Source organism: Aptenodytes patagonicus, chromosome 17 (assembly GCF_965638725.1).
Source record: "Aptenodytes patagonicus chromosome 17, bAptPat1.pri.cur, whole genome shotgun sequence".
Taxonomy (NCBI): Eukaryota; Metazoa; Chordata; class Aves; order Sphenisciformes; family Spheniscidae; genus Aptenodytes; species Aptenodytes patagonicus.
The window spans coordinates 7,649,145-7,662,713 of NC_134965.1; the positions used below are offsets into that span (position 1 = coordinate 7,649,145).

The 13,569-nt window shown below is 52.5% G+C and overlaps 1 protein-coding gene across 2 annotated transcripts in view; it reads right to left on the reverse strand.

Annotated features, from left to right (window-relative positions):
* SMG6 (SMG6 nonsense mediated mRNA decay factor) overlaps nt 1-13,542 on the reverse strand; it is a 116,265-nt gene extending 102,723 nt beyond the window's left edge. For both annotated transcript variants that reach the window (XM_076354449.1, XM_076354448.1), the window contains exons 1-8: nt 13,449-13,542; nt 10,660-12,421; nt 8,330-8,522; nt 7,515-7,625; nt 6,668-6,774; nt 5,450-5,528; nt 3,998-4,108; nt 3,127-3,339 (exon numbers count right to left, since the gene is read on the reverse strand). In XM_076354449.1, the coding sequence (XP_076210564.1) occupies nt 3,127-3,339; nt 3,998-4,108; nt 5,450-5,528; nt 6,668-6,774; nt 7,515-7,625; nt 8,330-8,522; nt 10,660-12,421; nt 13,449-13,542 (2,670 nt within the window). The remainder of the gene's footprint in view (nt 1-3,126; nt 3,340-3,997; nt 4,109-5,449; nt 5,529-6,667; nt 6,775-7,514; nt 7,626-8,329; nt 8,523-10,659; nt 12,422-13,448) is intronic.
* Nucleotides 13,543-13,569: the final 27 nt, after the last annotated feature.

The following is a 13,569-nucleotide window of genomic DNA, read 5'->3' on the forward strand; positions in this document are numbered from 1 at the left end:
AGCTGCTCATTGGTTCAGCCTCCTTTTTTGCATTTCTTATTGGAATCCCACACGAAGTGACCTGATATTGTCAGGTAAGCAGGGCACTGGGTCAGCCTGGACTCTCCTGCCACTGCACATCTAGAAACACGCAACATATAAGAGACCACAGAGAACAGCCATTCACAGAATGAAACCCTAAAATGCTGCGGGCATAACGGACAAAACCCTAAGCACAAAACAGCCAGGCTGCAACTCAAATACTTCTTCAGCTCGCTTTGAAACCATCCCATGCCCTCCATGCCAGCAGTGCCAAATTCAGTTACTGAGGAAGGGGCCATACGGAGATGCACGCCCCTCGGCGTGGACAGATGGTACATTCTTCCAGTTCTGCATCTTCCTAGAAAACATGATGCAGCAAACTGTGAAAGAAGCAGCTATGCCAAGCCTCTACCTAAACACACAGTGCCAAGGCAAATTGCCAGCACTGCACGCCACCTCTTCTTGTCACAGCAACGGCTGCAGTGTGAGCTGGCCTTCTGCAGACTTGCCATCACGCTTTACTAACTCCATTCAGTTGGCTCCTAACCCTGAAACAAAGTAAAGTAATGATGTTTGTGTCTTTGTATAGGGCTGCAGAAGGAAAAATAAAGTCAGCACTGAGAAGAGAAGAGACACGCAAGCATGTGCTGAGCAGACTCTCTGCTCGCTGACAGGGACAGTGTGCGCATCAGCAGGTCCTGGGAGAGTCGTCGTTCAGCATCTCCTTGCCAAGTGTGCCACGACATAGGACTGGCACCTAACTGCCTGCACAATGAAGAAAGCGACGACTGAGGACAGAAAACATCCCAAATCAATTTCTTGTCACCTGAGAAACAGCCAGCATCTCCACAGTAAAAGCACCAGTCACCTTTGGCTTGGGCTGGGTTTGAAGCAACAGCCTCCGTTTGAAAGGTAGAAGGAGCCTCTCTCCTATGCTTCTGCCCAGTACAAGTCCAGAGCTGTTAGGGTCTATGCTTGCGTTGGTATATCTGCTTCTGGAAGCTGAACACTTTCCTATTCTAGCCTGTAAAATTCCATTCTCTGGCCCAGAAACAGCTGCCATAAAGACTGATGCCCGAGGAGCTACCTGCAGAGCACAGCTGTTAGTACAAATGAAAGAACACGGCTTGCCTCAGCCTTTTCAAGGTCTAAAGCTGGCAAGGAAGGGACCAAGGAGGCGATGACACAGTTTAGACTCATTTCCCCAAAACGACACGTAAGCACTGGCACACATCCCCTGGGAGAAGAGCTGTTCCCTTCCGCCCGGCTGGGGGATGTGGGGCAGAGGTGCTGCCAGGATGAGGGCTGCTGCCTGCCCCTGGCGCAGGCAGGGCCCTTCCAAGGCCAAACAGTGCCACACAGTGGCAACACACGGACTGCTCCGCTCCTTTCCAGAGAAGGAGCTGCAAACCACCCAGAGATGCAGTGAGGAAGAGGGTAAGAGGCTATAGCTTCAAGGAGCAAGGAGTCCAGAGCTTCCCGAAGAGCTGCTGTCTTTATCCAGCCCACAGCTTCACAGCACGGTATCTTTGGCAGCGACACAGAGTTAAAGGTTTCCTTTTCACCTGGTTATTTTTAATCCAGATCAGTTTGGTGACATGGCCACCGCACAGCCTCATAAGCAGTTGTGCCAACACAAGTGGAGTGCTGCACCGCAGCAGGCACAGGCAGCCCGAGCACAAATATCTTGGCTGTCAAAACCAGCAGTGCCCGAGCCTGTGCCCTCAGCTCCCCCTGCCCTTTTGCCATTGTAATTCTGATCATGCGGCCTCTCGGTATTAGTGGGGAAAGCTTTCCACGAGTCAACATTTCAAACAGATGAAGAAATGAAGACTAATGGTAGTAATTAGACACACAATCTGTACAGACATTGCCAGCAACCTGCACTTCAGAGCGCACAGCCCCCCATTGAACAGACCAAGGGCAAGCTCTAGCAAACAGTGCTGCATTATAAACAACAAGACATCACCGCCCCCCACTTTGCTAGCGGTTACACTACCTCACATGGGAGCACTGCAAAAGAGAAACTCCCAGTGCCTCAAAAACACTCACAGCATCTTATGTCAAAGCATCTTCATCAATGATTTATGGAGAGGCTAAAGCTTGGCACGTTCCTTTCAATGATGCTGAGGAAGCAAAGGTCTCCAGAAGAGAAGCTGAGGAGAGGGAAAACAACCAAGGGCAGTAACGTCTTAAAAATGCTGCAGCTATGTGCCAGAGCTTATCTTTCAAAGCACCAAGACTTCACCCCAGTTCCACCCAGCTGAAGTCACAAAATAGTTATAAAAATGCAGTCGTATCTGAGAAGCTCTGGGCCCTGCAGTATGCAGAGAAGGTCTTCCCAGTTCTGCTAAACTCACATCCTCAACAGCCATTTTAGGACAGGCAGCCCAGAGCTCCCTGGCAAGTTCTCTTGCAAGCCGCATGTGCCAAAGCAGCGCAAGGATTCCTAGAGGATGAGCTCCCGACCACCACTGCCTTGGCCTGCATTCCTGTGCCTGACAAACAGAGTTCACTCGGGCTCCTCTTGCAAGGTACAGAGCTCAAACAGGCTCATGAGACATACCGTTAGTCAGTTATTTTTTTTATGCTTGCAAATGAAAAGCACCAGTTTGGCCTCTCGGCAGAACAAGTAATGCAAATATGACACCTACACTGGAAATTAAAACCACAGTTTTCACGTTCCCAGTGCAAACCTCTGATCATCTGGCACCGGGACAAGTGACCCACTTCCAGAACAAGCCTCAGAGCTTACAGGGTCACTGTTAACCCTGGTCTTCAGCATCTGACCTCATTTCCCACCAGCAACCTCACCCAAGTTAGAGCCCTCAGCAGAGGCATTTTACAGCATCTTCTGTTTGTGCCTCTCCTATTCCGTATCAGCCACACCAGCACAGGCTGCCAAGAACTGGATGGTAACAACATGCCTTAAACATGAGAGGCACAAGGTCACCAGCTCTTCAGCCTGACCCAGGCACAGCTCCCATAGGGGAAGCCAAAACACTGGAAAATTTAGCAACAGGAAAGCAAAACAGATCCAGTGTCATTCCACTGCATTCCAAACACATGACACCAAAGCCAACTGCTGCCTCCTGCAGTACTCACGTCGCTGGGGCTGAGGTTCCCAAGACCATTGTCCTGCTCAGAATCCCTGCCGGACTCGTGGCCCTGGGAGGAGCGGGGGTGGGAAGGATGGATCCAGATCTCCAGCCGTGTGGTATCATCTCCAACTTGTCGCAATGTGGACTTCTTGCCCTTCCCCCAGCGGCTGGGGCTCAGATCCAGCACCTGATGTTTCCTCTGCTCCATCTGCTCAGCCTGGGCAGACAAGACAGATTCAGATCACCCAGGGACCAAAGTTCAGCCAAAGTATATAATTTCATTTACATGGAGAAATTAGCTCTTCCCCCTGCTTCAGAACCAGAGTAACTCATTGACAGGTCCAGAATTTGGTTTCTGACACTATAAGACAGCGCAGGTGAGAGGTTTTCAACTCCAGCTGCCCCGGGACAAGAAAGGCTGTGTCCAGTCCTAGCACTGTGTGACAGCCAACATGCTGTATCTTTGACTTGGGGTGACCCTCTGGGGCACAAAGGGACTGCAGCCTCTCTTGTCCACCCTTGTGGGGCACCTCTGGGATAAGGCAATGATCATGCTACATGCCAAGGCCGTGCTGCAAACCACAGCAACCTACAGCCCTCGCTGAGCTTCACTGTTTTACAGTTTGCGACCCAGAAACAAGAGATTCAGCTGCCCAAACAACCCTAAAAGGAGTCTGAGGAGAGGCAGAAAGGACACTGTAATTCTGAAAACTTGGTCTCTCATCTGACTCCCAAATATGGAATTTCTTAGAAATAGGTAAGTGGTGACTCCAAGTCCAAAAGCCACCATCACCCTCCTCTGGATCACAGCTCTCCAGTACAGAAGAGCCAGCACGGGCAGCTGCACCATCCTGCAGCCCAGCTCCAAGACTCACCTTGCGTTTTGTCTCTTCAAACAGACTCATGAGGCTCTCCTTGGCTGTGAGGATGGGGTTGCTAGCAGCCAGGCTGCGCATATAATAGTAGACAGCATCCAGCTTTCTCCTCTGCAAAAACACAACCAGACTCAGAGCTGCCACTCATTCTGGGGCATTCAGAGCCAAGCTCCCACATACTTCGCCTTCCCTGTCCCTCAATACACATGCCCTCTCCCTCTATACTGCCTGGGACAGACAGACATGCCGACAAACAGTATGACAATCAGGACCTTGAACCCTCCATCCACATTCACAGCTACTTACAACCACCAGCACAAAGCACAAGCCCTTTGCCAGGATTAGGGAGTGCAGGTGACACCGCAGCCTGCGGACTCACGTGCTTTAGCCCCAAGGCTGCTACAGAAACCATCAACCCAGAGGCTCACATAAAACAGTCTCTCAGCAGACATCATGGTAAAGGACAACAGTGTAAATACTGAATTCATGACAGTTCAGAAAATAACCCTTTTCAACATTACTATGAATATGGAAACGACTCCACACGAGTTTCACAAAGAACAGAGGTCCAGGAAGACTGGAGGGTTTGCCAGACTCCTGCCAGCGGTGGGGCAGGATGTGCCCCCCATCTCAGCACGCCGCTGGGCTAATCCCCTCACGCTCAAGCAACTTCTCAGAATCTTTTCTCCCACAGGCTGGCCACAGGGAATACCACGAGAAGGCACCCTCCAAGCCTTTATGCTACCAAGACACACAGCCATTTAGGGTTTCGCCCACATGCTGCTGGCCTTACAAACCACCACAGAGGGCGGGACACTTTGCTGCTCCAAGCCCCACACCGTGAGTCAGAAAGGTCATTCCCAGCCATGAAGGAAATGCACTTCTGAACTGCTCTGCTTTAAACCAGCATCTTTCAGTGTTGCGAACAGGCACATCCCTACCAGCTCCTATGTCCCAGCCTGATGCTTCCATTATCTGCTGTCACATCTTCCTTGAAGTAAGTTTTCCTGCATGGCTGGAGTAGCCAGCAAAACTGAAACCTAAGAAAGTCGCATGTGGATGTCGCTTAGACCAGTGCCCACAGGACCAGTGAAGACACAGCAAACAGGAACAGCATCCTCATGACAGCGTGGCCTTGAGCACAAGAATCTCATGCAAAACTTTGAACATAACCCACTTTTAAAACATTTGCACTCTCAACAGCCCACAGAACAGTCCCCCAAATACCAATAGCCTGAGGGAGTAGCATGTATCTAACAAAGCTGCCTAAAGCCACAGCAGCTGGAATCCACACAGCACATGCTGCCATCAGCTTTTTTCTTTCTTTAAAAAAAAAAACCCCATCTGGAAGCACTGCCCTAAACAATGTCTTTCTCCACCAGATGGAATCTCACAGCCATCTCAGAGGCTCTCCCTAATGCTTGCTACATGCTTGCATGATGAGCATCTTACCGTGTAGATGGCCAGGAGCGCCAGCTGGTTGTACGGGCGGCCATTTTTGGGAGCAATTTGCTGAGCCTTCAGGTACCAGCTGAGGAAGGGAAAAACCACGGAGAAAGAGTTATTGAAAGGACATCAGGTTGCCTTCCTTGCTGTGAAGGGCACAGAATTCCCCTCGCAACGTTGGCAGTCCTGCAGGGAACAGGCCCTTTGCACAAGTGCCCTCTGCCTGCGAGAGCATGCACAGGCAGTGAGCCTGCACCCGGCCTGGAGGGTGCACAGGACACGAGAGAGGGGCAGATACAGCTGCAGAAGGAAATGTTCTTGGCTCAGCCTGAAGATGAGCATTTAGCCAGACCCAGCAAGCGCTGTCCCCCGTGCAGCCTCAGGCACAGACAACAGGCTATTCAGGGAACATTTCTCTCTGTCCCCTTTTTAGCTCCATGGCAGCTGGGACCAAACCCTCCATGTTTCTCAGCTTGTTCCCCATATTTTCGAGATACTTAATCATCCCAAGAGAAGAGGCATCCATTTGGTGGCAGTCCATTCATCCCTCCATTCTCCTCTCTATTTTCCCTCAATTGTAGTATCCACTCTCCAGCTTATATCATGCCACACGGATCCATCAACACTGTTCAGACACATCATGAACCCACTACGTTCCCCCCAACCTCCCTATCAGCATACTCCATGATGTCCACAGGCCCCAAAACGGGCAGCTTTCCCTGCCCTGTTCTCCAAACCTCCACAGATTTCAGGGCTCCATCCCCCATGCTGGGCTCACTTGCCCCCGCACCAGTCTTTGCTCCAGAAAAAAAGATCAGAAAAAGGACTGTATCCCAGGCAAAAAAAAAGAGTGACAGGAAGCAACAAGCGGTGGTAACTCCTGATGTAGTCAGAACATATGGACACATATGGGAAGCTCTCCTAGCTGAAAAGCTACCAGAAAATACAACAGCCAGTCTGCCAGCCTCAACAGCATAAACCCTCCCGGTCACAGGATCAGCGCAGGGCAACTTCCACACTAGATGGCTGGACGAAGACTGGATCTGCTGGCTTGCTTTCTGGGATAGCAAAACAGCCTAGGCTACTAGCTTCACGGGACTGCAATACAATAAGGAGGCACGAAAAGACTTCTTTGGCTAGAAGCAAGTTTAAGCGTGAAATGAGATACATCCCTTGTAGATAGAGGAAGAGCTGTGCTCAGCACTACAGAGAAGAACACAATACCTGCGTGCCTTTCCATAGTTTGCGGTGTCATTTGCTTGTTCTCTGTATCGGCAAATGTCCCCTTGACAAATCATACACCTCTGAGCACTGATCAGCGCGTACTTCACCTGGAAAGAAGCATTCAGTACATCACGTGGGACCTGCGCAGCCCTGGCTCATCTGCAGACCCAGTGAGCACACAGGGACCGTAGAGAGCTAAGAGCAGGTCACTGACACACTGAAGGTCTCACAAAAGGGCAGCAGAATGAAATGACAAGGCTCCATGGCACTGGTTCAGCACTTGTAGGGGCAAGCCAATCCCCTAAACACCTCCTCTCTTACAACAATATCCCATCTCTCTCCAGAAGAGAGTTGTTCAGTCCATGACCGATTTGAGGACAGCTGTTAGACAAACACATCTCTCTGGGAACGGAGCTGGACTAAAATATCCTTTCCCAGCTGTGCCTCGCACCTGCACTCACAGCTCAGGGCAATACGCTGTCAAGTGTCAGGGAGGCAGTGCAACTGTTAGCTTTCCTTGTTTGTTATTCTGGATTCCACGGACAGAAATAAGAGATGTTCAATATCTAAGGCAAAGCCAGGGTACCTTTGGACACTTCTTTCCCTTTATTAGCCCTCGTCACAGAGCTGGTACAAAAGAAGTTCTTCTTTGCAAAGGAAGCTAAAAAATGTTAATGCACCAGAGTTGGTTCAACAAGTTCTCCAACAGCTGAGAAGGATTCCCTGCAAACATACTGACATCTGTTGAGAGTACAGCTGCCTACCTCTTGGCAAGGGCAGCACACTGAGTTCAGCAAGTTGCATACGATTAACAGGATGAGAAGTCTCCAGGAGGAAGCCAACCTACCATTTTCCTCAGAGGCTTACTGCGGATGGCCATCCCGTCCATATAGTCCTCTAGCTTGAACTGGTATGACACCTGCAGCTTCTGGAGTAGGCCATCAAAAAAAGAAGTGCCCTGCAAAACATACACGCATACTTGGATGTTACAATCTTTCTGATGACGAGCACAAAATCACACCATCCCTGCCACGTGCAAGAAAGAAGGTCCCTCTCCCCGAGGGCTGTTTCTCTTCAGAAAACAACAAGGAGGCCGGGGGATCTCCAACCTCAGAGGTTTTCAAGACTGAGCTAGACAAAAATCAAGACTGACCCGATCTAGTGTTTGAGGAGTCCTGCTTTGAGCAGGGGGTTGGACTAAAGCCTTCCAGCAGTCCCTTCCCACCAACCTAATTCTATAAAACACATCCTCTCGGCTCTGTCAGCCTACCTTCTACAGAGAGTAAACTGAGCTGCACAGTTTAACAGAATGACTTTCAAGCAAATTTGATAGAGATGGCACAAACACCTCCAGGAATGCTTCTGTTGATTTCCACTTCAGGGCATTCATTTCATTTTAGCTTAAATCAATTTCCAGTTAACATAAAACACACCTAAACCAGCCTGGTTTAAATTATAACAAATGGCCACCTGGACTCACACCTGCCACACTAAACCATAATCTGTCTGAGCATTCTCCTTCCACAAGGATGGCCTAAGACGCACAGAGATATGAATAGGATCAAGAAGGCTAGCTGCCCCCAGTTACACCATCCCATTCTAAACATCAGACAATCCCACCCAAAGGTTTAGAGGAGTTTGGGGATGTTTCTCTCTTCTTACCTCATCTAGAAGCTGGAGCAGTTTGTTCCGAATTTCTTGGGCATTTTCCCCCTGAGGGTCCTTGAGAAGCTGCCGGAATTTCTCAATCACCTGGTAAAACGCGTTCTTCCACAGCAGCTGGTCCACGTTCTGGGTATCAGAGAACTCGATATCCATCAGGATGCACCGTTCATACAGCTGCAGCATCTCCACCCTACAGCGAAACACAATCAGCAGTCAACGCAACAGCAACTGCCCAGCCCAGGCCTGAGCTGCCAGGGAACATGTGCTGAGCCACCTGCTGCTTTTCATCCAGCAAGCACAAGATGTCAGCAGTTCAGCTGGCTCGCACGCTATGGCAAATCAATGCTTCCACACATGTCCCAGAGGGAGATGGAAGCTGTTGCAATCAAACACCCTTCCTGCTCCGAGAGGGCAAATCTGAAAGGACCATCTCCCTTGTATGTATGCATCAGACTGGATCAGGGCCTGGCAAAGAGCAAGGAGCTCCGCTACAGCTCTGCCACTGGCAAGAGCAAGGCACAAGTGTCTCCTGATACTAACACAGAGAAAGCGTGCACTGCCAGGCTCTGCTCCTTCTGAGCGCAAAGTCTGGCTACTACGGGCCAGGAACACACAAAGAACCAGGGGGCAAGAGGGGTCTTGCCCTTAAAATGATCCCCACCTCCCTTCCATCCAACCAAAATACACAGCAGAAACAGATACCCTGCTTCCTCAAAAATTAATGAGAGCTGGGAATATCACACCTGAAGGGAATAAAGCCTCGGAGTCGCAGAAGGAAATAAAGCCTGGGAGTCACAGAGATCACATTTCCCTCACCAGCTACCTACAGCCTTGCCCGGCCGCTGGAGCAGAATTCCTCCCCTGAATTTAATAAAATAGTTGCAGGCTAGAAACAGCTCCGCAACATGTGGAGCAAGTTTACGGTAGAGGGGATCCTCAGCTGTTACTGCCTTGGCAGCCTTATCCTTTATAATGCTTTGAGCCCTACGGAAAACAGTACAACAGCGTAGATGGTAAAGCCTGGAGCAAAGCCAGATGGCAACACCTGGAAGAGCCTGACAGAGTAAGAGAAGGATGCTGGCGGGTTCCTGGGCAAAGCACAGAACGTGGTTCTGCTGCCCTACCCCACGCAGTCCCCAAACCCTGCACACACACGCTCAGACAGCACAAACACCGACCAAGCGAATTAGACGTTTCTGCAGATGGACATCTGATAAGCTGCACTTGCATCCAAGAGCCCCAACACAGCTCCGCAGACAGGCTGGCAGCAGGCACTCGGAGACAGGCAGGAGACACACTGAGACGGAGGGACACTGCTGGTAGGGACGGAACCAACCGTGCCTACGCTGCTAGGGCAGGGTGGGCTTTACATGGGCCACAGCAGCACTGCGCAGTCTTTCCTCTCCCTCCAGACAACAACTCTGGGTGACCTTGACACCTTGAGGAAGACCTGAAACCTCCAGTGCTGCTTCAAGCGCAGACACATCCCACCCTGTGGTCTATAGCGCAAGTCCCCAAAACGCAGAACAAGCCCTGAAATGAGCTCACCTGCTAGATTTGCTGCCGGTCAGCTCTGAAAATAAGTCTCCAGAGAAGCCCCGGAGACACAGAGGTCACAAGTAAATGCGAAAGATGCCAAATAGAAACTTGCTACAGCCATGTGAACTACCCTCCAGAGCACAAGTGTCACTTCCCTCTCGCTAGCTGGCATCACCAGGCTACTCCCCCTGGACTGCCGTATGTCACAGGGTTGAGTGGTATCAAGAGCAAAACTACGCAGCGCTTGAAAGGTGCTGTCACTGTTACACAGCATCAGGAACCCATGCAACACTTCGCAAGCACAAGCCGACAGTTGCCACCCCTGAAGCCCGCAATGTAAATCAGACAGCAGATAAAAAGGACAGGTGAGAAAGCAGAAGTCCGCCAGCAAATACTGAAAGCACGTGAGAGCACTGGAACTGAGACAGACCAGCTCCAGCAAGAGCAAGAAGAATCCAAGAGCCACAGCGGGTGCTCGTCCTGCTCCTTCGCATCCCTGCGACACAGGCAAGGCATTCCACAACCACAAGAAGCCACGGCTTAGCTCCCAGCCCAGACAAATGATATCTTCACCCACAGTTTCTTTCTGATACCTACACCGGTACGTGACAAACAGTCCCAGCACATCAAAAGCTAGTGAGCCACTGCCCCATCTCCCGGTCTCCGAGACATCGACGTCTCCACTCTACCAGATCCCCAAGGAGCACCATTCTCTGGATAACAGTTCTGGTAGCAGTTCACCCTAGAAATGACTCAGTCACATGCCCCTCTACAGCACAGCCACAAACCTCAGCTGGGCCATCTTCTCCAGCCCCTCCGGGCTGATGCGGTCTCTGGAAAGCAGATTGCTGAGCTGCTGCTCCTGGTTCCCAGCCTCGCGGAGGAGTTTGCTGAGCTCCTGCTGCTGCATGTTCCGCATCTGCTGCTCCATCTCAGGACTCAGAGGAGTCGGGGGGAGTGGGCCGCACATGTACTGCCCCGCCTGGCCAGGGTACCCAGAGTAATAGGCTCCTGGGTACACACCGTTGCTTGGACCCATAGGATACTGCAGGGAGTACCCGCCATAAGGATACTGGGGGCCTTGACCAGAGGCCCGAGGGTAATAGTAGGGGTTGTCGGAGTTTTGGAACTTATAGTAGGATGTCTGGGCCTGGCGGGCTTCCCCCCAGGAGGTAGGGCTCACTTCATCGTCCGTGTCTAGGAAGTGAAGCTGAGCGGTCTGGCTCTTCAGAGCGGGTTTTTGGTCCGGGTTGTTCGGGTCCCACAGCCTGCGAACAGTGCCGCCTCGGCCCCTGCTTCGGGGGCCCTTACTCCCAGCACCACCGAGCAGGAGCCTGGGCCCAGGGTGACTGGGTTCAGGGGAGCCCGCGGTGCTGGCAGAGAGGTCCGTGTTGGCAGGCAGGAACAGAATCCCACGGCCCCTCCCTTGGGGCTCTCTGCTCTGGCTCCTCGCCTCCGAAGCCTCTGAGTCATTGCAACTAACAAATGCCTTCAGGGGCTTTTTTTTATCTGTATCTGCCAGACTGATATCCCTGTTCATAGTCTTGCTGTCAAATGTGACTCGAAAGGGTCCCTTGACTTCCCTGCCATTGCTGCTCCACTCACTCTCACTCCTAGAAGCTCGACTCTGCTCTGAATGCTTTTTCTTGTCAGAATTCCTGCTGGAGACATATGCTACTGCCTCATCGATTCTGTCATCGTCCAAGGAGTCAGTGGAGGACGCGGAGAGCTGCTTCCTAGGACGTATTCTTTCTCTGGCACACTCCTGCCGCCTCTCCACCCCATCCACAAGCAGTGCTCCATCTACGCTGTTGTTGCTTCCGGCTGAGCTTGTGCTGCAGGTGCGGTATCGGCTCCGCCGCTTGTCAGAGCGGGAGTACCGTTTGGTAGAGCCCAGCTTCCCCTGCATCACCTCGTCACTTGTTCTCCTTATCCTGTCGCTTCGCTCTATTCGTCTTCCTTTTTCTCCCCTTGAGGCTTTCACTCCTTCCCCTGCCTGGCCCCCCTCTCTATCCTCCTTGCTTGATTTGGTTTTCCTGTTGTTGTCTTTTCCAGTACCTTTCCCAGCCTCCTCATCTCCCTCGACTTTCAGCTGCTCCATCTTACTGGTGACTTCCTCGGTAGCTGACCGCAGGGCCGGTTCTTTAGCAGCTGAATGCAGGCGTTTCCCAGGCTGGTAGATCTGCTGGTCCGGCTTCTTGGTTCTCCTGGTGGTCTTGGGACACCACTCATCTGGAGCGGGGTGCTTGGACAAGTTCTCCTGGCTCTGAATACCACCTTTAGTCTCTGTCTCTTCATTTTCCTGAGAAGGACCGTTCTGCTTGGGGCCATCACCTTTGCCGAAATCCTCCGTGACTGGAGCCCGTCCTCCTGAAGAGCCCTTGTCGCTGGCACTCTCCTCCTCAGTTCTGCTCCTCTCCTTCTCTGAGGCCTCATGCTTTGGCGGCACAAGTTTGCTCCTCAGTCGGGAAAGGCCAGGCTTGTAAATCTCCAGGTCTGGGCGCCTGTTGTCTTTGCGATGCCTTGGCTCCTTCACTTCCTTCATGTCTTCTGGGGAAAAACGGAGAGAAGAAAGTTATTCCCACCACAAACCAGCCAGGGACGAAAAAAAAGCATGACAAATACTCAAAGGGAAATATTAAGTAAAGGCAAAGAGCCTGACGCCCTCAGGGCAAGCTGGGGAGAACAGATCTGAAATTCTCTGTCAAGGTTTACAGGAAATCACAGAGCAAGAATAGGAAATGAGAAAGCATAACAATGCTGACCAAATCCTCGGCCTGATTCACTTACAAAACGCATCCCGCAACGGTTTTGCCTCAAAGAGCCAGCGAGCTGAGAAACCAACAGATAAGGCACGACGCAAGACTTCACGCATATGCACTCACATGCAAGTACCGGACAAAAAGTTTTAGCATTAGGGGTTTCAGCAGCAGCCGCCCGCCCGCCGTTGGTGCGGGAGCCTTTCTGTCTGCAGGTGCTGCCTTCTCCAACAGCCCCCCTGCTCTGCCAACAGATCATGTCAAAGATGCGTTCCCCCCCCCCAACTCGGTAACGTTTCTCTCCTCCTCTCTGTATTTACACAAAAACTCGTTAGAGAACACAGGCTGGACAACCCGTAATTAAACGTTTCACCAAAGCCAGGCTGTTACGCGCTGCATTTCCTCAACTTTTTCCTCCCGTTAGTAACTTGCACCAGCCCGTACCACCGAACCTCAGCCACGCGAAAGCCACCGCTGCCAGGGGCTCGGCCCCGGGGGCGGCAGAGATGTCCCCGAGGGGACAGGGACCGACCTGACCCCGGGGCTGCCGCTGCTCGCCGGGGGCGCCCCGCAGCCTCCCAGCGGGCCCTGTTCTTAGCGCGTCGGCGTTTGTGGGCTCTCACCCCGGCGACAACCGTGTCCGGGTCGACGCGGGCCCGGCGGGGCGGCGGCCCTGCCCCGGCCCCTACCCCAGCCGGGCGGTGCGGCCGAGGGGCCCGACCCGCCCCCGGGCAGGTGCCGCTGAGGGGAGGGGGGAAGGCCCAAGAGACGGCTCCCGGCTCCCACCACCGCCCCGCCGGTCCCCGCCACCGCCTCACCTCGTCCGCCGCCGGCCGCGGCGCGGGCCTGCGCCGCCACCATGTCCCGCAGCTCGGCTGCCGAGACGCGGACGCGCTCCAGCCCCTCCGCCATCTTCCCTCCGCCGGGGGCGGGACGGAC